Source organism: Hyla sarda, chromosome 8, assembly GCF_029499605.1.
Source record: "Hyla sarda isolate aHylSar1 chromosome 8, aHylSar1.hap1, whole genome shotgun sequence".
Taxonomy (NCBI): Eukaryota; Metazoa; Chordata; class Amphibia; order Anura; family Hylidae; genus Hyla; species Hyla sarda.
Window position 1 is genome coordinate 129,299,416 of NC_079196.1, and position 24,537 is coordinate 129,323,952.

Sequence of the window (24,537 nt, forward strand, 5' to 3'; positions counted from 1 at the left end):
ACCCACCCTGAGGAATGGGTATACGGCTAAAGAGGACATTTTGAACGCACAGGTGTTTCCTAAATTTTTTTCCAGAAATGCATGAAGGGTAGCTTTTTAAAATTTCAATTTTCAACCTATACTCCCTATACTCTGCTTCATCTTTCTGGGAACAACTAACATGTGACTCCAAATTGTCGCCTGGAAATACGACAGAGCTCATGAGCGAGAACTCTTCGCATTTGAGGCTGATGTTTCTTACGGACCTGACAGTTACATACATTCAGAGGAAAATACAAGAAAGGTACACCCACATGTGAGCCTATTACACACAGTACACCCCCCCCTAGGGAAGGTGTATAGGAGCGAAGTGGACATTTGGAACAGATGGGTGTTCCCTAAATTTATTTTCCAGGAATGAAGTGTACTATGGGGGGGGGGGGAATGATAATTGCAATTTGAATACTGATATGCCAATACCTAGAATGATGACCCAGAGTATAGCCGAAAGTAAAAATGATGCCCGCCCCAAAACCTATGCTCTGAATCATCATTCTAGGAATGTGATGTGTGTGGCCGTCCCTATTCTGTTACCTCAAATGCGCACCCTGCTCAGGTGGGGAGAGAGCGCTGTGCATTTGAGGCAACTGCAAACCCCCAATGCTGTTGACTGTGTGTCCCATGACCAATTTTTTTTGGGGGGAAAAGAATATCAGGGGTATTGGGAAAGAGGTTTTGGGATTTTTTTTTTTTTTTTTGTGGGGGGGAGACAAAATTTGGAAGACAATGTACTCTGGACTGGTACATTGGAGTCGAATTCTGGGCTGGGGAATTAAAAATTAGGGAAAATGATTAAAAATGTAGTGCTCCATGGAAGTGTGATACTCCCTGAAGCAGTTTTTAATGCAGAGGCCCGGATGATTGGGGCAAGTGTCACACTGAGTGGTGGTGTCCTTACGAATCCCCCCTCCTGTGAGACACACTGCATTTTTTTCTGGCATCGTCCCTTCTCTCCAGTGTGGGGGACCTCACCTGGAAAGTGTTGGCCAGGGACGATCCGGGGGCCCACAGTTCCAGAGGTGCTGACCTCCTCTTTGGCGGCCACCAAAGATGAGGGCCTTTAGAACTTCCTCTTGAAACTGCAGGAATGTCCCTGTGTTGCCAGCGTACTGGGACAGTACAAAAGAGTTTTACATGGCAACCTGTACCATGTAGACCACAACTTTTTTGTACCATGTCCGTGTTTTCCGCATGGCATCATATGGCTTGAGGACTTGATCAGAAAGATCAACTTCCCCCAGTCCAGAATACAGTCCAGAATACAATCGGGCTTGAGGACCGTTCCCGCGGTACCTCGCACAGGAACAGGGGTGCTGCCGTTCCCATGAATTGTGGTGAGCATAAGGACATCCCTCTTGTCCTTATACCTGACCAGCAACAGGTTTTCATGGGAAAAGGCACGGGACTCACCCCGGGGGATTGGTGCGTGCAGGGGATGAGGCGGAAGGCCTCTTTGATTCTTCCGGACTGTCCCACAAGCGACCGTGGATCTGGCGGCGAGGGATGTGAAGAGAGGGATACTAGTATAAAAGTTATCCACGTAAAGGTGGTAACCTTTATCAAGCAATGGGTTTAAAAGGCCCCAAACGATTTCCCGCTAACACCCAGAGTGGGGGGACATTGTGGGGGTTCAATACGGGAATCTCGTCCCTCATACACCATAAACTTGCAAGTGTACCCTGAGGTACAAGCATTGAGTTTATACATCTTCACGCCATACTGCGCTCGCTTGGTAGGGATGTATTGCCGGAAGCTGAGTCTCCTCTTAAAGCTGATGAGAGACTTATCAATAGCGACCTCCTGCCCCAGGACATAGGCCTCCCAAAATTTGGCCCCGAAGTGATTCATGACCAGCCTGATTTTATACAGGCGGTCATAAGCGGGATCAGGTCGGGGGGGGGACATGCCGCATTATCAGCATAATGCAAACATTACCGAATGGCCTCGAACCGGGGACGTGCCATGGGCATACTGTATAGAGCGGGGTCTGGTAAAGGACATCGCCACTCCAATATTGCCTGACACTGGGCTTTTGAACTAGACCCATATGCAGCACGAGGCCCCAAAAGGTCCTCATTTTGTCTGCATTGACTGGGTACCACTCATTGGGTCTAGCTAAAAATCAGCCCGGGTTTGCAGCGACGAACTGTTGGGTGTACAGATTCGTCTGGTCAACCATCAGATTAACAAAGTCGTCACTGAAAAAAAACCTGAACCCGACGATGTCAATCTTGATTCCTGAGTCGCCAACAAACTCAGGAATCACGGGCTTGTGGTCCGCTGGCTGAGTCCAGACAAGTTCGCCGGTAAGGGGCACCAGTGAACTTGGCTGGGGGGCTTGACTGGTATGAGTGTCAGGGGGACTCGTACTAGCATGGGGCACAGGGTCAGGAGCAGAGGAGGTTTGTGGCTTCACTTGGCGGCGTCTCCGCCACCTTGGTGCCTCATCATCAGAAGAAGAGGAGGAAATAAGGAAGGTGGGGTCTTCCTCGTCCTCCGAGACGCTTTCAGAGTCGGAGGCAAGTATGGCATATGCCTTTTCCGCTGAAGGTGCCCTGCGGGCCATTTCCCTACTCTAATGGGGGGTGAAGTGTATAATTGGGGGGGGGACACTTTATTGGTGTGTGTGTGCTGCGTGTGGTGTGGTGCGATAATACCTCCCAAACCCGCCCTAACCTAACTAACCCGCCCTAAGAACAAAAATATAAAATAAAACTAAACTGAAAAAGAAAAATACTTCTAACGCAAAAAAACCTGCGCCAAAAAAAAAAGCGCTCACCTAATCAGTGGTGTGCACACTGATTAGCGCTTGGTGGCTGCAGGGGCGCAGAAGTCAGTGGGCTGGCCACTCAGCCCAGAACAGTGGCTGGTGGCACGTACACAGACCGCCACACAAAAAACCTGAAAAATAAATTTAAAAAAACTGAAAAAAAAGCACCCGCCTGAACCCAAATAAAAAAAACGCTGATCAGTGATAAATCATTGACAGGCTGCACACACAGGTACAGTCTGTCCACACAGCACAGGCCTGCTACTAATGGCACGGACAGCCTATAGGTGCAAAAAATAAAATAAAGACGCTATAACCCGAAAAAGCGCTGATCAGTACTACGGGACTGATCAGCGGCGGGTGGGCTTTAGCTAACGGTGGCAGACCGCTCTTTTATAGCTAAGAGGGCCTGCCACACTTTTAGCAAAAGGGAAAAAAAGAAAAAGTTATTCGTCCCCCAAAAACACTGGGGACAGACTGCAGTGACCCTGTAGGGCCTGGGTCACGCAGCTAAAGGTGCTATGGACCCACGGACACCTACAGACAGTGCGCAAAAAAAAAAGAGAAAAACCTTTTTTTAACCCCTAACTGTCCCTACCTAATCTAATGCTTTCTCTGGCTGCTTTCTGTGCCAAGGGGGCAGTTTTTTAGTACTGAGGGGGGAGATTGCAGTACGGAGCTCCGTCCTGCACACCAGATCAGAAGAAAATGGTGGGCAAAGCGGAGCTGCGTGCTGCTGCACACACCTCCCCCATCCCCATACTGCAGTGATTGGTGCGGTCACCCAATCACTGCTGAACTGGGGGGTGGCGACATTGCTGCCCCTCAGTACTGTATGGATGATGATTGGTGGTGTATATTACACCACCGATCATCATCATTATCCTGGTCACTGGGTCACACGTGACCCAGATGACCCGGAACCGCAGCAGACCGCCGGTTAGTATTTTCCGGCTTTCAGCAAACATCCGACTCCGATCCCCGAGCAGCGAGGAACGGAATCGCAGCAAATTGCCGGTCTGCATTGACTGACTATTTGCGGCGATCGCCGATATGGGGGGGACCTCAGGACCCCCCTAGGTGATATGCCGGGATGCCTGCTGAGTGATATCAGCAGGCATCCCCGTCCGGGAATTCCCACGGGCGTATCCATACATCCTCAGTACTGAAGGACTTTAAAACGGGGGCATATGGATAAGCCCGCCGTCCTTAAGGGGTTAATTTTTTACCTTAACCCCTTAAGGACGCATGGTTTTTCCATTTTTGCATTTTCATTTTTTCCTCATCACCTTCTAGAAATCATCAAAATTCAAAAAAATCTATAAAAAAAAAAACGCTTTCAATTATGCACATAAAATTCCATATGATGGCTTATTAAATCCACGGCGAAACGGAAAAAAAATTAATTGTGCGACAAAATTTAAGAAAAAATGCCATATTGTAACTTTTGGGGGCTTCCATTTCGACGCAGTGCATTTTTCGGTAAAAAATGGCACCTTATCTTTATTCTGTAGGTTCATAGGGTTAAAATGATACCCTATTTATATAGGTTGGATATTGTCGCACTTCTGAAAAAAATCATAACTACATGCAGGAAAATTTGATACGTTAAAAATTCTCATCTTCTGACCCCTATAACTTTTTAATTTTTCCACGGACGGGTCGGTATGAGGCTTCATTTTTTGTACCATATTTGCATTGATCGGAATTTTTGATAGCTTTTTTATTCATTTTTTCATGATATAAAAAGTGACCAAAAATACACTATTTTGGACCTTGGAATTTTTTAGCACGTACGCCATTGACCATGCAGTTTAATTAACGATATTTTTATAATTCGGACATTTTCGCACATGACGATACCACATATTTTTTATTTTTATTTACACTGTTTTTTTTTTTTTTTTTTATGGGAAAAGGGGGGTGATTCAAACTTTTATTAGGGAAGGGGCTAATTAACTTTTTTTTGCAGTGTTATAGCTCCCATAGGGGGCTATAACACTGCACACACTGATCTTTTACACTTATCCCTGCAAAGCCCTAGCTGGGCCAACCGCTGGGCCACCCCCCTCCATGATCTCTTGTACGGGGCCCCAGCAGCCCACGGGAAGGGGGCATGTTGACCAGTACACAAAGCGGTGGCTTTCACGTCCCCTCAATACAACTCTATGGCAGAGCCGGAGCGCTGCCCTCTTTCAATCTCTGGCTCTGCCATAGAGTTGTATTGAGGGGGCGTGTCAGTCACCGCTTCGTGCTGTTGTCAACACGCGCCCTTCCCGCGGGCTGCTAGAGCCCCCTACAGGAGATCACAGGGGGCCCCAGCGGTTGGACCCCCCGCGATGTGAAGCTGGTGCCAGAAAGTTAAAGATTTGTAAATTAGCCGCAAAATGTGTGCAGCTCACAACCAAAGTATCCGAGGTTAAATGCGGCCAATAGATCGATCCCCACCGATCCAAATTTACAATAATAAATATTCAAAAAATTGACCACACCTCAAGGGTACCGCTAGAGATGAGCGAACTTACAGTAAATTCGATTCGCAACAAACTTCTCGGCTCGGCAGTTGATGACTTTTCCTGCATAAATGAGTTCAGCTTTCCGGTGCTCCGGTGGGCTGGAAAAGGTGGATAGAGTCCTAGGAGACTCTTTCCTAGGAATGTATCCACCTTTTCCAGCCCACCGGAGCACCTGAAGGCTGAACTAATTTACGCAGGAAAAGTCATCAACTGCTGAGCTGAGAAGTTCGTGACGAATCGAATTTACTGTAAGTTCGCTCATCTCTAGGTACCGCCCTAGTGGGCACACAATGAAAAAGAAATTGAGAACTGTTTGTTTGAACAAAATGTAAGCAAATTTATTAAAATACAATTAAAATAAAAACACAAATATAAAACATATATTAGAGCAATACTGGTATTGAGTTGTAATTAATCTGCCATAGGGCCCTAATGGCAATATATTTAAAATGTATAAGGCACTGCATAATTTGTGAAAAAATGCCGATAATGCCCGCATTTCCGGATTATCAGCATTTTTTCACGAATTTGGCAGTGCCTTATAAATTTTAAATATATTGCCATTAGGGCCCTATGGCGGATTAATTACAACTCAATACCAGTATTGCTCTAATATATGTTTTATATTTGTGTTTTTATTTTAATTGTATTTTAATAAATTTACTTACATTTTGTTTAAACAAACTGTTCTCAATTTCTTTTTCATTATGTGCCCACTAGGGCGGTACCCTTGAGGTGTGGTCAATTTTTTGAAGATTTGTAAATTATTTGTATTAAAAAATCTTAATCCTTCCAGTATTTATTAGCTGCTGAATACTACAGAGGAAATTCTTTTCTTTTTGGAGCACAAAGCTCTCTGCTGACATCATGACCACAGTGCTCTCTGCTGATACCTCTGTCCATTTTAGTAACTGTCCTGAGTATGAGAAAATCCCCATAGAAAACATATGCTGTTCTGGACAGTTCCTAAAATGGACAGAGATGTGTTCCAAAAAGAAAAGAATTTCCTCTGTAGTATTCAGCAGCTAATGAATACTGGATGGATTAAGATTTTTTTAATAGAAGTAATTTACAAATCTGTTTAACTTTCTGGCACCAGGTGATTAAAAAGAAAAGAAAAAAAAAGTTTGCCACCGGAGTACCCATTTAAGATAGTGGCAAAATCTTTGATTATTGCATCATTTCTTTGTGAAAAATACCCAAATTTTATGAAAATGTTGAATTTTCTAACTTTGCTAATTCTCTGCTTGTAAGGATAATGGACATGCCAAATAAATTATATATTGATTCACATATACAATATGTCTACATTATGTTGGTATCATAAAGTTGACATGTTTTTACTTTTTGAAGACATTAGAGGGCTTCAAAGTTCAGCAGCAATTTTCCAGATGTTCACGAAAATTCACAATCTTGAATTTTTCAGGGACCAGTTCAGTTTGAAGTGGATTTGTGCAACCTTACTGTGAGAAATACCCCATAAATTAACCCATTATAGACACTGCATCCCTTAATGTATTCACAATGACATTCTGAAAGTTTGTTAACCCTTTAGTGTTTTACAGGAATAGCAGCAAAGTAGAGGAGAAAACTCAGAATCTAAATTTTTTTACAATAACATGTTTTTGTAGCCCCATTTTTTTCATTTTTATAATGGATAAAAGGAGGAAAAGTCCCCAAAATTTTTAAATCAATTTCTCTTGAGTATGGAAATACCTCATATGTGGATGTATAGTGATCTGCAGGTGCACTAAAGGACTCAGGAGAGAAGGAACCACATTGGGGTTTTGGAGAGAGAGTTTTGTTGAAATGGTTCAAATGGTTTTTGGGGGCCTTGTCGCATTTAAGAAGCCCAGATAGTGCCAAAACAGCAAAAAAACAAAAAAAAAGAAAAACACATGGCACAATATTTAGGAAACTTCACCCCTCAAGAAACGTAACAAGGGGTACAGTGAGCCTTAACACTCCACCCCAAATTTTTCTTAAAGTTGGACATGAAAATAAAAAATTAGATTTTTTTCACTAAAATGCTGAGGTTACCCAAATTTCTTTCATTTTCACAAGGGTTGATAGGAGAAAAAGCCCCCCAAAATTTGTAGCACCATTTCTTCTGAGTAAGGAACTTATATGTGGACGTAAAGTGCTCTGCGGGCGTACTACAGGGCTCAAAAGAGAAGGAGCGCTATTGGGCTTCTGGAGAGAGAATTTGGCTGGAATGGAAGTCGGGGGCCATGTGTGTTTACAATGCCCCCATGGTGCCAGAACAGTGGACTCCCCACATGTGACCCCATTTCAGAAACTATACTCTTTACGGAATGTAATAAGGAGTGCAGTGAGCATTTACACCCCATTGACATTTAAGAGATCTTTGGAACATTTTCACGGACCACTGTTGAAAAAATCTGTCAGATACCTCTGGGGTGTAAATGCTCACTGCACCCTTGTTGCATTCTGTGAGAGGTGTAAATTCCGAAATAGGGTCACACGTGGGGGGGTCCACTGTTCTGGCAGCATGGTGGCCTTTTTTAAGTGTACATATTCCAGCCAAATTCTCTCTCCAAAAAGCAAATTTGGCTCCTTCTTCTCTGAGCATTTTAGTGAACCCACAAAAAGCACTTTACGTCCACATATGAGGTATTTCCATACTCAGATGAAATGGTGTTAAAAATTTTGGGGGCTTCTTCTCCTATTACCCCCTGTGAAATTAAAACATTTGGGGTAACACCAGCATTTAGGAAAAAAATTTAAAATTTTTTCATTTTCACGTCCAACTCTAACGAAAATTTGTCAAACACCTGTGGGGTGTTACGGCTTACTGCACCCCTTATTACGTGCCACATAATCAGCCACCCCTGTGCAAATGTACATGGTGTGCTCTCTCCTGAGCCCTGTTGTGCGCCTGCAGAGCACTTTACATTTACATATGGGGTATTTTCATATTAGGGAGAAATTGTGTTACACATTTTGGGGGTCTTTCTCTCCTTTTACCTCTTGTGAAAATGAAAAGTATGGGGCAACACCAGCATCTTAGTGTTTAAAAATAAACAAAAATTTACACTGACACGCTGTTGTAGACCACAACTTTTCTTTTTCATAAGGAGTAAAAGTAGAAAAAGCCCCCTAAATGTTTTAACTCAATTTCTCCCTAGTATGGAAATACCCCATATGTGGCCCTAAACTTTTGTCTTGAAATACGGCAGGGTTCCGGAGTGAGAGAGTGCTATGTGCATTTGAGGCCTAAATTAGGGATTTGCAAAGGGGTGGACTCGTATGCAAGTATGGCATTTGCCTCCTCCACCAAAAATACCCTACGGCAGTGATTCCCAAACAGGGCGCATCCAACTGTTGCAAAACTCCAAGCATGCCTGGACAGCCAATGCCTGTCCGGCACTGCTGGGAGTTGTAGGTTTGCAACAGCTGGAGGCTCAGTTTAGGAAACAGTGGCATACAAGGCGGTTTACATTTTTGTTGGGGGGAGGACTGTGTAAGGGTGAGTGTATATGTAGTGTTTTACTTTTTTTATTTTGTGTAGTGTAGTGTTTTTAGGGTACATTCACACAAGTGGGGGTTTACACTGAGCTTCCGGCTGGGAGTTTAAGCTGTGGCTAAATATTTGCAGCCATAAAATTCAGTGTAAACCCCCGCCCAGGTGAATGTACCCTTTTTTTGTGGCGGGGGGGGGGGGAGTCAAACCTCCAGCTGTTACAAAGCTACAACTCCCAGCGTGCACTGACAGACCCCACCTACTGGGAGTTGTAGTTCTGCAACAGCTGGAGGCACACTGGTTAGGAAACACTGAGTTTGGTAACAGACTGATTTAGTGTTTCCCCACCAGTGTGACTACAGCTGTTGCATAACTACAACTCCCAGCATTCATGGTCTGTCAGTGCATGGTGGGAGTTTTCATTTTGCAACAGCTGGAGGCACACAGGTTGGGAAACACAGTTAGGTAACCAACCCTAATTCAGTGTTTCGCAACCAGCCTTCAGCTGTTGCATAACTACACCTCCCAGCATGCCCTTTGGCTTTCTGTGCATGCTGGGAGTTGTAGTTATGCAACAGCAGGAGGCACACGGGCCTCACCTCTTACTGCTGCCACCTCACTCCTGGTAGGCAAGGGTGATTGATACTGTCTCAGACAGCATCAATCAGCCTTATTTTCCCGGTCACCAGTGATTGACCCGGAAAAGCCATGATTCGCCAGTCAGAATTGATTGATCGAATCACGGCAATTGCCGACAAGGGGGGACCCGGGCGGCCGCTCCGCCCAGCTAGAATGACATGTAGCCGAGTCCGAGATGATAAGACCTCCCACTGAGTCCCAAGCCAGGGAATAACAGAAAACTAAAAATAAAGATATCTGAAGAACCGCTGAACCATTTTTAACCAGGTAAGAAGCGTTTTAATCAGGATCACCCGCACTACGAGCCCGTGTAACAGGTTTAGTGCGGGTGATTCTGATGACAGATTTCCTTTAAGTCCTTGGGGACGGAGCCCATTATAACCCTAGGGATGGGAGCATTTTTTGCAATTCTGACCACTGTGACTTTAAGCATTAATAACTCTGGGATGCTTTTACTTTTCATTCTGATTCCGAGATTGTTTTTTGTGACATATTCTACTTCATGTTAGTGGTAAATTTTTGTCGATACTTGCATCATTTCTTGGTGAAAAATTCCAAAATTTCATGAAAAAATTTAAAATTTTGCATTTTTCTAACTTTGAAGCTCTCTGTTTGTAAGGAAAACGGACGTTCCAAATAAATTATATATTGATTCACATATACAATATGTCTACTTTATATTTGCATCATAAAGTTGACATGTTATTACTTTTAGAAGACCTCAGACGGCTTCAAAGTTCAGCAGCAATTTTTCACCAAATTTTCAAAATCTGAATTTAAGGGACCAGTTCAGTTTTGTAGTGGATTTGAAGGGCCTTCATATTAGAAATTCCCCATAAATGACCCCATTATAAAAACTGCATCCCTCAAAGTATTCAAAATGACATTCTGAAAGTTTGTTAACCCTTTAGGTGTTTCACAGGAATAGCAGCAAAGTGAAGGAGAAAATTCAAAATCTTCATTTTTTACACTCGCATGTTCTTGTAGACTCAGTTTTTGAATTTTTACAAGGGGTAAAAGAAGAAAAACAAAAACAAAATTTGTAACCCAATTTCTCTCGAGTAAGGAAATACCTCATGTGTATGTCAAGTGTTCGGTGGGCGCAGTAGAGGGCTCAGAAAGGAAGGAGCGACAGTCGGATTTTGGAGAGTGAATTTTTCTGAAATGGTTTTTGGGGGGCATGTCACATTTAGGAAGCCCCTATTGTGCCAGAACAGCAAAAAAGAAACACATGGCATACTATTTTGGAAACTAAACCCCTCAAGGCACGTAACAAGGGGTCGGTCCAGTGAGCCTTAACACCCCACAGGTGTTTGACAACTTTTCGTTAAAGTTGGATGTGTAAATGAAGAACATTTTTTTTTTCACTAAAGTGCAGTTTTTTCCCCAAATTTACCATTTTTACAAAGGGTAATGGGAGAAAATGCCCCCCAAAATTTATAGTGCAATTTCTCCCGAGTACGGAAATACCCCATATGTGGCCCTAAACTGTTGCCTTGAAATAGGACAGGGCTCTGAAGTGAGAGAGCGCCATGCACATTTGAGGCCTGAATAAGAAATTTGCAATCGGGGCGGACCCGGTTACCTACAGTAAAACCCTACAGAAGTGATTCCCAAACAGGGTGCCTCCAGCTGTTGCAAGACTCCCAGCCTGCCAGGACAGTCTATGGCTGTCCGGCAATACTGGAAGTTGTGGTTTTGCAACAGCTGGAGGTTCTGTTTAGGAAACACTGCTGTATGAGCCGTTTTTAATTTTTATTGGGGGGGGGGGGCGGCGTGTAAGGGGGTGTATATGTAGTGTTTTACTTTTTTACTATTTGTTAGTATAGTGTAGTGTTTTTAGGGTACATTCTCACAGACGGGGGTTCACAGTAAGTTTTCCGCTGGTAGTTTGAGCTGCGGCGGAAAATTTGCCGCAGCTCAAACTTGTAGAAGGAAACCCACTGTAAACATCCCGCCCGTGTGAATGTACCCTATACATTCACATGGGGGGGGGGCACCCCAAATCTTCAGCTGTGGCAAAATGACAACTCCCAGAATGCACTGACAGACCGTACATGCTGGGAGTTGTAGTTTTACAACAGCTGTAGGCACACTGGTGGGGAACCATTGAGTTAGAAAACAGACTCTAGCTCAGTGATTCTAACCAATGTGCCTCCAGCTGTTGCAAAACTACAACTCCCAGCATGTACGGTCTGTCAGTGCATTCTGGGAGTTGTAGTCTTGCAACAGCTGGAGGCACATGGGTTGGAAACACCGAGTTAGGAAACAGACTCTAGCTCAGTGTTTTCCCAACCAGTGTGCCTCCAGCTGGTTGGAAAACTACAATTCCCAGCATGGCCAGACAGTCAAGGATGCTGGGTGTGTAGTTCTGCAGTATCTGGCCCTTCATATGTTGCAGAACTACAACTCCCAGCATGCCTGGACAGTCTGGGCATGCTTGGAGTTGTAGTTATGCAACAACTGGGGAAGAACAGTTTGGAGACTCCTTAGTACTGATTTCCAAACTGTGGCCCTCCAGATGTTGCAAAACTACAACTCCAAGCATGCCCAGACTGTCCAGGCATGCTGGAAGTTGCAGTTCTGCAACATATGAAGGGCCAGATATTGCAGAACTACACGCCCAGCATCCCTGACTGTCTGGCCATGCTGGGAGTTGTAGTTTTGCAACATCTGGAGGGCTACAGTTTGGAGACCACCTTATAGTGGTCTCCAAACTGTGCCACTTCAGATGTTGCAAAACTACAACTCCCAGCATGCCCAGACAGTCAGTGGATGCTGAAAGTTGTAGTTTTGCAACATCTGGAGGACCACAGTTTAGAGACCACTATACAGTGGTCTCCAAACTGTGACCCTCCAGATGTTGCAAAACTACAACTCCCAGCATGCCCAGGCAGCCTTTGGCTGTGTGGGCATGCTGGGAGTTGTAGTTTTGAAGCTTTTAGAAGGCCACAGAGAAGATCACTTGCCACGATCTTCACTGCAGCCTTCTGCACGCCGCACTTTCCGGTCGCTCCAACTGCCGTCGATGTCGTCGCCACTGGTCCAGGATGCCTCCACCGGTCCGGGTAAGCCGCACCATGCTCCCCCTCGCCGCCCGTGTTCCCCCTGCTCTGCCCAGACTTCCGATCGGTGGGCAGAGCAGGGGAAATGAACTCTAACCTCCTCGCCCCCCTCCTGCCATTGGTAGTCAGCCTGACCGACCAATGGCAGGGGATAGAAGGGGGTGGCAACACTGCCACCTCGCTCCTAGCCTTTAGGATGGTCGGAGCTGTCTCTGACAGCTCCGATCATGCTTATTTTCCAGGAGATCGGGTCACCAGTGACCCGATTAGCCCCGATCGCGGGCAAATCGCTGGTCTGAATTGACTAACGATTTGCTGCGATCGCTGACATGGGGGGGGGGGGTCTCGGGACAGCCCTAGGCATTGCCACAGGATGCCTGCTGATAGATATCAGCAGTCATCTCAGTCCGAGCGGCGGTGATCGGAAATGCAGAGGGCGTATGGATACGCCCTCCGTCCTTAAGTGACGGGACGCGAAAGTGTATGCATACACCCTCCGTCCCCAAGGAGTTAAAGGGTACTCCGCCGCAAACATCTTATCCCCTAGCTAAAGAATAGGGGATAAGATGTTAGATCAAGAGGTTCCCGCCACTGGGATCACCGCGATCTCCGGCGCGGCCCCCATCATTCGGCGCACGGATCGAACTCCGCTCTGTGCCCAATGACTGGGAATGCAGCCACCACCCCCCTCAATTCACTTCTTTGGGAGGAGGCATGATGGCTACATCATAGCCATCACGCGTCCTCCCATTGACATAAATGGAGGGGGCGTGGAGTGACGTCACAAGCGCGGAAGCTTCCGCCGCTGCCAGCCCAGAGAGGTTACAGGGGTTCTCAGTTGCAGGACACCCACAATCTAACATCCTTTGGATAGGTGATAAGATGTTTGCGGTGGAGTACCCTTTTAAGGGGTTAAAGGGGTACTACTCTGGGGAAAAAAAGTTTCTAAAATCAACTGGTGCCAGAAAGTTAAACAGATTTGTATGCTCCACAGGAAGTTCTTTTTCTGTGCTCGCTGCTGACACCTCTGTCCATGTCAGGAGCTGTCCAGAGCAGGAGCAAAGCCCCATAGCAAACCTCTTCTGCTCTGGACAGTTCCTAATATGGAAGAAGTGTCAGCAGAGAGCACTGTGGTCAGACAGAAAATTAATTAGAAAAAAATAAAAACTTGAAGGATTAAGATTTTTATATAGAAGTATTTTACAAATCTGTTTAACTTTTTGATGCCAGTTGATTAAAAAAAATATATAATTTTGCACCGGAGTACCCCTTTAAGCCTGACAAAGACCCACACTCTATATCAGTGATTCCCAACAGGGGTACCAGCAGGCCCTGCACGGGGTGCCGCAACTCTCCGATGGGAAAGATGGCGCCGGGAAATTTTTAATTACATTTTTTTTTTTATTTCCCACCCTGGCCTGCTGGTTTGTGACTCACGGCGCCACAGGGGAGGAGGGAAGTCTGTGTGCACATTGCGTGTGCAGGTGAAGGGGATCAACTCACCGGGGAGGCTGCTCCGGATTCCTGGTCCCCCACAGAAGGCATTGAGCTGGAACAAGCTTGCTTGCTTTAGGTACTGTACCCTCTCCACTCTGTTACCCCTTCTTACCCATGTTCACCCCCCCCCCCCCCCACAGTCTACCCTTTCTCACCCATGGCCACCCTCCTGCAATCCTTGGCCACCCCTCTGTCACCGCTGTCCATCCCACTGTCACCCATGTTCACCCCCTGTCCACCCCTCTGTCACCCATATCCACCCCCTATTCACCCCTCTGTCCCTTTGTCACCCCTTTCCGCTCTGTTACTCCTGTCCCCACCTCTTTTGCCCGCTTGTCACCCTTGTCCACCCCCTGTCACCCATGCCCACCCTCCTGTCATCCGTTTCCACCATGGCAACCCCCCATTGTTCACCCCCCCCCCATTGTCCACCCCTCTCACCCCCTGTCTCCCATGTCCACCCTCCTGTCATCTCTTCTATGGCCACCCCTCTGACCACATCCTTGTCTACCCACTGTCACTCCCCCTTTCCACCCCCCATCCACTCCTCTGTCTACCCGGTCACCCCTGCCTACCACCCGTCCTCACCTATGTACACTCTGCTACACGCCCCTGTCACCCATGTACACCCCTGTTACCAATGTACACTCTTCTACAGCCATCTGTCACCCATATACACCCTTCTACAACCATCTGTCACCCATGTACACCCCTGTCACCCTCCTGTCATTCATATGCACTCTTCTACACCCATCTGTCACCCATGTACACCCTACTACACCCCAACACCCCTCTGTTATCCATGTACACTCCTCTACACACCTGTCACCCAAGTTCACCTTTCTACACCCCCCTGTTACCCTTTTACACCTATACGCCCCTGTATCCCTGTTTACTTGTGAAAAGGGGAATCTCAAAGCTGATGCTAGCAAAGTGCGGAGCCTAATAGGTTTGTTTTGCAGGTTTTTACGGTGAAGAGTTGTGGCTGGAAGAAATGGCCCAGACCAGATGGAGAAGAAAACGGAAGGACGCTGATCAGAGATGTCATTTGTGAGTTGCTGTATAAAGCGGCACTGTAATCTACATAGCCAAAAGATAAATAGGTATTGTGCATTGCTTCGCCCCACAACATTTTTTTTTACAGAGGGGTGGCCCGAGCCGAAAAAGGTTGGGAAATACGGCTCTATATGTTGGTCAAAACATTGCCATTATCATGTATATACTATTCATATAAATTTCAAAAGGCACTGAAAAGAATCCTTGATTGCCCTTCTGTTATCTACTACGTCTGCTTATGTTTAAAATGTACTAGAAAAAAACGGCAACTAGGTGGCTTTTTCTGTTTCCTGCCACAATTAATACAGTGAGTTGGGTCTCCTCCCGGCCTGGCAGGAGACCAAACTCAGGAAGTGTTTCTTTGCACTGAGCTTGATTGCAAGTTTCAGTGAGGTTCTGTGCAGCTGTCAAAGAGCCACGTTGAAAGAGCCTTACTGAAACATGCACAGAGCCTGAGGTGTTCTGCCCAGTGCTGGGATAAATAGAAGTGGTCCTCCAGCAGGCTTCAGTGATGTCATGCCTGCTGGAAATGCCAACTTTCTCCTACTGGGAGAGTTTACTATGTGAGCAAGAATGAATGTGAGAAGCAGAGCTTTTTTTTAAGGACTTGAGGAGTGTTAAGTTCCAAGGCCAATTTTTCAAATCTGACCTGTTCCACTTTACATTGTGATAACTTTGGGACACTTTAGCTTATCCGACCGCTGGGACCCCCGCAATCTCCCGTATGGGCCACGGCTCTGCTCTGCTAGAGTGAGTTTCGTACCCCGCACATCAGCTTGTAAAAGCATGCCCCCTCCATTCATCTATATGGAAGAGGCAGAGACACAAATGCTGTGTCTCCTCCTCTCCCATAGAGATTAATTACAGATCTGTACTGCAATGTATTATGCCTGTCAGTGTTAGGCTATGTTCACAAAGGGGACTGTCCGAACAGAGGGGACTGTCCGAGATTTTCTGTGCAGACATTCCCCTGTTTGAACATAGCCTAACACCGATAGCGAAGCATTAGCATAACATGCGTTTTCTTTCTGCAAACTCCGGTGAAATCAACGTGACTCTGCAGCTGCTGAATCTCCATGCGGAATTCCACACAGAAATTCTGCCTTGTGAACATAAAATTCTGTCATGTAAACATAGTCTTAAACTGATGCCTATCAGTGCTACACTGACAGGCACAGCAGATCAGACTCTCTTCGGCTTCCATAGCCAGATAACCATAGGTTGTTCGGTGGTCTCTTGTTGCCATGGCTACCATCGACTCCCTCCCTCTGCCACCACGATTGAGGCTGCGGTCATGCAGCTTAGCTCCTTACAGTAGTGACGGGTACCTGGCAATATGTGGCAGCCAGCTCCCGCAACCAATCCCCACCCACACAGATTCGGTGCCGTAATCATGAATGACGTACATGTAGTCACCAGAAAAAATGGATGTAAATGTACATCCATTTTCGAACAGGGGTTAAAGAAAACCTGTCATCAGATTTCACCATATATAACACCTGGAGATGTACCTGCTGGCAGGGATGGTGAGGATATATAGTTGAAAAGTATTCTTCATTGGCCATGTAAGTAGTCCCCTGGGCGGGAAGCTATACTTACCTAGTCCTGCTGCTTTAATCACACCTCCTCAGGGTGATTAACAGCCCTCGTCACTGCTCTGCTTCCTAAGCAGACGGAACAGAGCGATGACACGAGCCATGCCCAGGCTGTCAATTATGCTGAGGACGGGAAGTGTCAGAATATTATAATGCTCAGTGGACAGATTAAAAACTGCTCAATTTCATTCAAAGATTAGGGATGCACTGAAAGGAAAATTTTGGTCCGAAACCAAAAATTTAGGCTGTGCTTGGCCGAAAACTGAAACCAAAATGCTTTGCACTGCCCACTTTTTTTCAATATAGTTTTTGAAAAATTGTACTATCAGGGGTGTAACAAAATTGTACTATTGTACTTGAAGGGAATGTGGGGGGGTGGGGTGGCTATAGAAGGTACTGGCCAAGCTTGGAGCCACAGCACTGCCACTCACCATAAATTGACTCCAGGAGACACTAGGGTACACACCTATCTGATTGCTATGGGCAACTACTCTTTTTCCTCAGCACGTTTTGATAAATTTCCCCCTTATATCTTAAAAAAAAAATAAAAAAGTCAGTATGCTTAAAATGTTCTCTTCTGACCCCTTTCTTATTTTTCCATATACGGGGTTATATAGGGGCTTTTTTGCGCCGTGATCTGTATTTTTTTGTTTTTTTTATCAGTACCATTTATATTTTGATGGGACTTTTTGGATCACTTTTTTTTCTGCTACATTAAAGGGCATCTGTGGCGAAAACAACTTAACCCCTATCCACAGGATAAAGGATAAGTGTTTGATTGCGTTGGGTCCGACCGCTAGGATCCCCCGCGATCTCCCAAGTTGGACCCCCGCATTGCCGCCTGTGCGCCAGCTAATACGTGTAGCATCGACCTCTCTGAGGTCGACGGTACGCCCCCTCCCCATACAGCCCTATGGGTGAGGCGGCGAGGCACGAAAACTGCATCCCCGCCTTTCCCATAGAGATACACGGAGGGGGTCGTGTCGGCCGCAACGTCATGTTGCTGTCGACACGCCTCCTGCACGGGAGAGCCACTGGGGGGTGAAAGTTCAGGTTCCTCGTCCTGCTCGCCCCTAGAAGTCCGGGCAGAGGCGGAGGAAGAGGACCAATGTTGCGGGGAGAAATACCTGAGGATCGGTGCATGCAGCGGGGGACCGGCGGCAGGCAAATGGAAGAGGTAGGGGCCGCATCAGCATCAGAGGCAGCAGTGAAGATTGCTGTAAAGTGATCTTCACTGCTGCTTCTAGAAGTTTCAAAACTACAATTCCCAGCATGCCCAGACAGCCTTTGGCTGGCCGGGCATGCTGGGACTTGTAGTTTTGAAACATCTGGAGTGCCACAATTTGGAGACCACTGTGCAGAAAAAGATAACCTGCCAAACAAAAGCAGTCGTGTTTTACGCCAGCTTTCCCTGCAAGAAGATCTACGTGGGAATGATGACAAGACAGTTAAAGGTACGTGTCCGTGAACACGTACATAATATACGTAGAGCACTTTCCAATACTAGTACTGATGACCTCAAACCTATTGCCCAGCATTTTGCAAAACATCACCACTGTGATCCCTCACTCCTACAAGTGAGAGGGATTAATGTTGTTGACCTTAGAATTAGGGGTGGTAACATTGGAAAAATTCTGGCACAGAAAGAAAGTCGATGGATTTGGACACTTGACACAGTACAGCTGAATGGTTAAAATGATGTTCTGCCCTTTGCATCATTTCTCTGACCATTTTAGTTTCCCTCCAGTAGGTAATACATTGTGTTTTTAAGTGATCTTATAATGCGGTAATTGTTTTTATTCATAAATTTGTTTCAGCGTCAATGGATGTTCATCAATGATGCATAGGATTCCATTCATCCCCCCCCTTTTTAGGATCATCGTTCAAGTGCTGCCCACGACCATCGAGCTCGATCCTCTGAATTGATTATTTTTATCCATTATTATCTCTTGTTCCTTTTTTTTCCAATTAATTTTTTAAGCATGTTTGATTTTTGTGGACATGTATTTATACTATCACTTTAAATAAATTATGATTATTTTATGTCACCTTAATTTTTTACTTAGTCACTTTAATATTATACTATTGAGATTGCAGTGTTTTAATAGTTTTAATTGATGTATGCACTTCACTTATGATGTATGTGTAGCCCACCAACTTTTCTACTAAGTTTACATTCACCCCATCACCATAATTATTTGGCCTATATTCACATTTATATTTGGCCCATATTCACATTATGCGTTTTGGCATATGCTCACTTTTTGCATTTGATTATTTTGTCACACACTATCAAATATACACATAAGCTTTTATTCTAATTCTCTATGAGATTCCTTTGTTATAGAAACTATGCAATTACATGTTTTTATCTATTATGAATCATATTATATTTTGGTTTTAATAGAGGCCGGCCTCTCGGTGGGGTTGCACTTGTCAGTTTAGTAATACGCTCATTGAGCACATTCCAGTGCGCGTGCGCTGATCCGCCGAGCCCCGTGACTCCCTGTGAGCCGCGTTACGTGATCCGGTCAGGTAACCGGCTACGTGGCGCTGCTCCCGGAAGTCGCTGGGGCCGGTGTGTATGCAGCGGCTGCCCCACAATAGTAGGCAGCTCCCCCACAATAGTAGGCAGCTCCCCCACATTAGGTCAGCAGCTCCCCCACATTAGGTCAGCAGTTCCCCCACAATAGTAGACAGCTCCCCCACATTAGGTCAGCAGCTTCCCCACAATAGTTGGCAGCTTCCCCCCCCCCCCACAATATTAGGATGTTCCCCCACAATGGTAGGCAGCTCCCCCCCACAATAGTTGGCAGCATAGTTCCCCCACAATGGTAGGCAGCCCCCCCCCCACAATAGTTGGCAGTATAGTTCCTTTGCCGGTCCGGGCATGCTGGGAGTTGTAGTTTCACAACAGCTGGAGGCACCCTGATTTTTAGTATACAGCAGTGGTCGGCACTATGCGGCCGCTGCTGCTCTGCATACAAGGGCCTGATACTAGTATCAGGCCCTTGTAACCAGTGTGCATGGGCGGCCGCCACGGCCCGACCGCACTGCAAGAGCCAAAACCAAAAAACCAAAAAAATGCAGCATCATCCTAATAATTGTGATAAAACACTGCCAAGAGGAGAAGAATCTAATTACATTCAGAAGGCAGCAATGTGTAAGTCTGGGTTTACATCTGTGTGGTATTTATTGTTTGCTCCATACCATCATTGGAACAGAGCAATGAAAAACACTGAACACCAACCGCACTCTACAGACCTAACATAGTTACAAAGTTTGTAAGGTTAAAAAAAGACAAGAGTCCATCGAGCAAAAGAGGGAGGTGTCAGCTCACATGAGTAGGGGTGCACGGTCTCTCTCTTGGCAAATAGAAGAACTGTACTGGAAGTACCAGCGCTCAATACAATTTCTAATTTATTGCAGCCATAAAATCATCATGATGTACAAAGTAATGAGTCAACATGCATGGTTGATGCGTTTCGGGTTCATGACCCTTTAATGAAACCTGTGACATGAATGTAGCAGTAACAAATTTATAATCATGAAATAGGAGGAGTGGGAGGTGATGGTAACACCTGCAAGAGTAGTTGCAATTGAACATATATAGGTTTTACTAAGAGAAACTTGAAAAAATGCATCCAAAAACCCATCAGAGGTGTGAATAATCAAATGTGTCCCAACATTTCTATGATCTTCATGATGATGGTATCTCTAATATGCAATTTGTTGCCAATGAGAAGGTTCACAAGCAAGTTAAAGAAGGGGACTGGCTGAAAGCACTTAGAAATCGAGAAACCCTGTGGCTATATCAATTCAATTGCCTTCAGCCAAAAGGATTAAAAAGAGATTCATAGTCTCACCGTTCTTACAGTAAATAATTTATTAAACTAGAAAGATCTCTGTACTGTCCATTCATATATTTCCACATTGTTATCAGATCGCCCCAAGACATCTTTTCTCCAAACTAAATAACCCAAGGCTCAATAACCTGCCTTGGTGCTTTAAAGGGGTACTCCGGTGCTTAAACATCTTATCCCCTATCTGAAGGATAGGGGATAAGATGCCTGATCGCGGGAGTCCTGCAGCTGGGGACCCCCGGGATCATGCACGCGGCACCCCGTTTGAAATCAGACCCGGAGCGTGTTCGCTCCGGGTCTGATTATGGTCGACCGCAGGGCGGGCGGCGTATGACGTCACACCCCGCCCCCGTGTGAAGGCCCGCTCCGCCCCTCAATGCAAGCCTATGGGAGGGGGCGTGATAGCTATCACGCACCCTCCCGTCGGCTTGCATTGAGGGGCGGAGCGTGACGTCACACGGGGGCGGAGGCGTGATGTCACACGCCGCCGGCCCTGCGGTCGCCGGTAATTAGAGATGAGCGAACAAAGTAACTTCGATTTGTCACGAACTTCTCGGCTCGGCAGTTGATGACTTTTCCTGCGTAAATTAGTTCAGCCTTCAGGTGCTCCGGTGGCCTGGAAAAGGTGGATACATTCCTAGGAAAGAGTCTCCTAGGACTGTATCTACCTTTTCCAGCCCACCGGAGCACCTGAAAGCTGAGCTAATTTATGCAGGAAAAGTCATCAACTGCCGAGCCGAGAAGTTCGGGACTGTAAGTTCGCTCATCTCTACCGGTAATCGGTCCCGGAGCGAACACGCTCCAGGCACTGATTACAAACGGAGTTACCCGTGCATGATCTCGGGGGTCCCCAGCGGCGGGACTCCCGCGATCAGGCATCTTATCCCCTATTCTTTGGCTAGGGGATAAGATGTTTAAGCACCGGAGAACCCCTTTAATCCTCCCATACCATTAATTATTTTTGTCACCCTCCTCTGTACCCTCTCTAGTTCAGCCATGTCCTCCTTATATACAGGTGCCCAAAATTGGACACAATACTCCATATGCGGTCTGACTAATGATTTATACAAAATTATGAGGCAAAAATGTATCCTTGTCACAAGCCTCTATGCCTCTCTTGATACATCCCATTACTTTATTAGCCTTGGCAGCTACTGCCAGACACTAATCACTAAAGTCAAGTTTACTGTCCACCATTAACCCCAAGTCCTTTTTGGTAGCACATAATTGTACACTTTGTTTGTGCATAACCTCTACATTTATCCACATTAAATTTAATTTGCCATGTCTGTGCCCTAACCTCCAGCTTCTCCAGATTCCTCTGTAATATGATGTTATCCTCCTCTGTGGTGATCATCTTGCCCAATTAAGTGCCATCTGCAAATATTGAAATTCTACTCTGTAAACTCTCTACAGGGTTATTGTACATATATCATCCCCTAGTCCCAGCATCCTCCTTTTTGTGTGGCATGTGGTATTGACTTTAATGTGGTCTGTCTGATTTTCATCCTTTCGTGCAGTATTTTACTGGACAAACAAATGCAATATACTTTTGAAATTTTTTCCCCAGTATTTTTGATCGAATCTGCAATGGAGTCACCAGAGGTACACTGTACTCCCCATCTTTCGGTCCCCCACAGCTGCTGTGCTTATGTTCCTGGTCTCTTTTTGGTTATGTGTCATCCTGACCCTCACAGGACCTGCTCGTTCAGCCAATCAGCGTCTGAGGCATGACAAAGCTGTGGCCACTAATTGGCTAAGCGGGCAGATTCTGTGGGGTCGGGGCAATGCAGAACCTGAAAGAAATGGAGACGAGTGGGGGTTTGGGAGCTGTAAAGTAGGTGACTATAGCCTTTTTATTATTTTTACACCACCCCTAGCTGCTGGGCAATTTTTGTTTTGCCTAAACAAACCTCGTAATTCTTCTTAGTATTGTACACATTTGGATCTAGCAAAATACTTAAAGGGGAACTTATGGTACACAACATCTGATCCCCTATCCACATCATAGAGGATAAGTGTCTGTGGGGCGGGTCTGACTGCTGGGACCCCTCGCGATATCCTGTCCAGTAACACTGCTCTCCCTATGCAAGGATCGATCTCAGCTCTGTGCAAGGAGACTTTGGACCACAGCACGAAACTGTGGTCAACACACCCCCTCCATGTATCTCTATTGGAGAGCCAGAGATACAAGAGCGCTGGATCTCTGGCTCTCCCATAGAGATAAATGGAGAGGGCGTGTCGACCACAGCCACATCGAACAAGAGAAGAGCCAGTGTTCAGAACACTGGGCTGGGCAGGCAATCACGGGGGGTTCCATTGGTTGGACTCCCCTTTCCTAAAATTAGTCACTTATCCACTATCCTGTTGATAATGGATAAGCTGTTGTGTATCGGAGTTCCCCTTTCAGATGTCCCAGAGTTTCTCTTGGGTCACAAGGTCAGTATACTAGTTTCAAAGAGTACTATGCGCTTTTTATTTTTAATCCTCTGTGCCCGGGCTGCAAAATGAAACAAAACAAACTTTAACTCACCTACCTACGTTCCCCTGTTGCTCCGATGTCCCGTTCTCTGGTCCCTGTCTTCTTCCACTTCCTGCAGGTCGGTGAGTCACACTGCTTTCAACTTATCACCGGCTGCAGCAATATCCTTCTGCAGCGTGACTTACAGACTCACAGGAAGCGGAAGACAGGGACCAGAGAACGGGACACTGATATCTGAGCAACAGGGGAATGTAGGTAGGTGAGTTAAAGTTTGTTTTGTTTCATTTTGCAGCCCGGGCACAAAGGATTAGTAATAAGCAGCGCCAAAGTACTTCTTTAATACATGAGCAATTTATATGAGCAAAAGTAACCAATTTTCAATCAACTGTTTTTTGTTTTACAGAACAAAAATGAATGTGGGTGTAGCACACAGTGAGGTCAACCCAAATACGAGGGTTATGAACAGTCGTGGAATGTGGCTAACCTACGCCTTGGGGGTTGGCATGCTGCACATCGTCCTCCTCAGCATTCCCTTCTTTAGTGTTCCTGTTGCTTGGACCATGACTAATGTCATTCACAACTTGGTAAATTTTTTATATATTTTCCTGAATTTATTTCGATCAATCTACATTTTTAGACAGTGGTCTCTTTTTTGTCATCATGTTTACATTAATTATAATTGCATAGTATGGTTAAAAAAAAGACAAAAATAAGAAAGAAGCGGCACTCCACGTTAGCAGTATTAAATACAAAAGTGATGATTTATTCAATCAGTAAGAAAATCAAGTAATTTTTCAGCTCAGCAATAGAGCCTTTTTCAAGCACAGTAAAGTGCAATGGAATACATGTTGATAATCCCTCCAATTACATATGCTAATGAGGGGCGTGTGTATTTACAATGTGTCAAGTACATCATAACAGTGATATTTAGTGATCTGTGCTAAAATACATGTGTTAATACATATGATCCATAATATACATGTGCCCCCATCGCACGTCATAACATGCTCATCAAGTATGGCATAACAATCATAATTGTCCGGTTGGTGGGCGGCACACACCAGATGTAAATAATGCCGGCAATCAATAACGTTGTATAGCTGCAACCTACGCTGTGTTAGTACACAATCAAAATGTGCAGGTCCTGAAAGACGCCACAAGATCGGAAGGATTTTGAAAGCATCACGTGCCCACACTCCCGGCCAAATCATTTAGATAAGTACAGGCACATGGGCACAATCCACCCCTCAACTTCACATTCGCCATGCTTACTAAGGGCAGAACTATGGGCAGAAAGAGCAATTCTATAAACAATATGGTGATTTATGATCAGCAAAAACTCAAAGTAGACTATACATGTAATTAAATAACTCAATACTGTTAATAATGTTATAATAACTTAAATATACAACTTGGTGTGATATTAAGTAATTAATAGGGCTGCACTCAATTCCCATGCACGTGGTTCTAGAAGTCTGCAAAATTGGTCAACTGACTCCAAGTTAATAAGGTACACCACCTCGGTTCTCAT

General features: G+C 45.4%; 2 protein-coding genes across 8 annotated transcripts in view; one reads left to right on the forward strand and one right to left on the reverse strand.

The window, feature by feature from the left end:
• PMS1 (PMS1 homolog 1, mismatch repair system component) overlaps positions 1–24,537 on the reverse strand; it is a 666,172-nt gene that overhangs the window by 623,904 nt on the left and 17,731 nt on the right. The window lies entirely within an intron of this gene.
• The window catches only part of ORMDL1 (ORMDL sphingolipid biosynthesis regulator 1), a 410,807-nt gene that overhangs the window by 78,404 nt on the left and 307,866 nt on the right, over positions 1–24,537 (forward strand). For 6 of the 7 annotated variants that reach the window (XR_008846903.1, XM_056533921.1, XM_056533920.1 and 3 more), the window contains one exon: positions 23,410–23,590. Coding sequence is in view for 5 of the 7 variants with exons in the window: in XM_056533921.1 (XP_056389896.1) it covers positions 23,417–23,590 (174 nt within the window). In the remaining 2 variants the exon portion in view is untranslated. Of the gene's footprint in view, positions 1–23,409; positions 23,591–24,537 lie in introns of those variants that run through there. The other variant, XM_056533918.1, reaches the window with a different exon arrangement.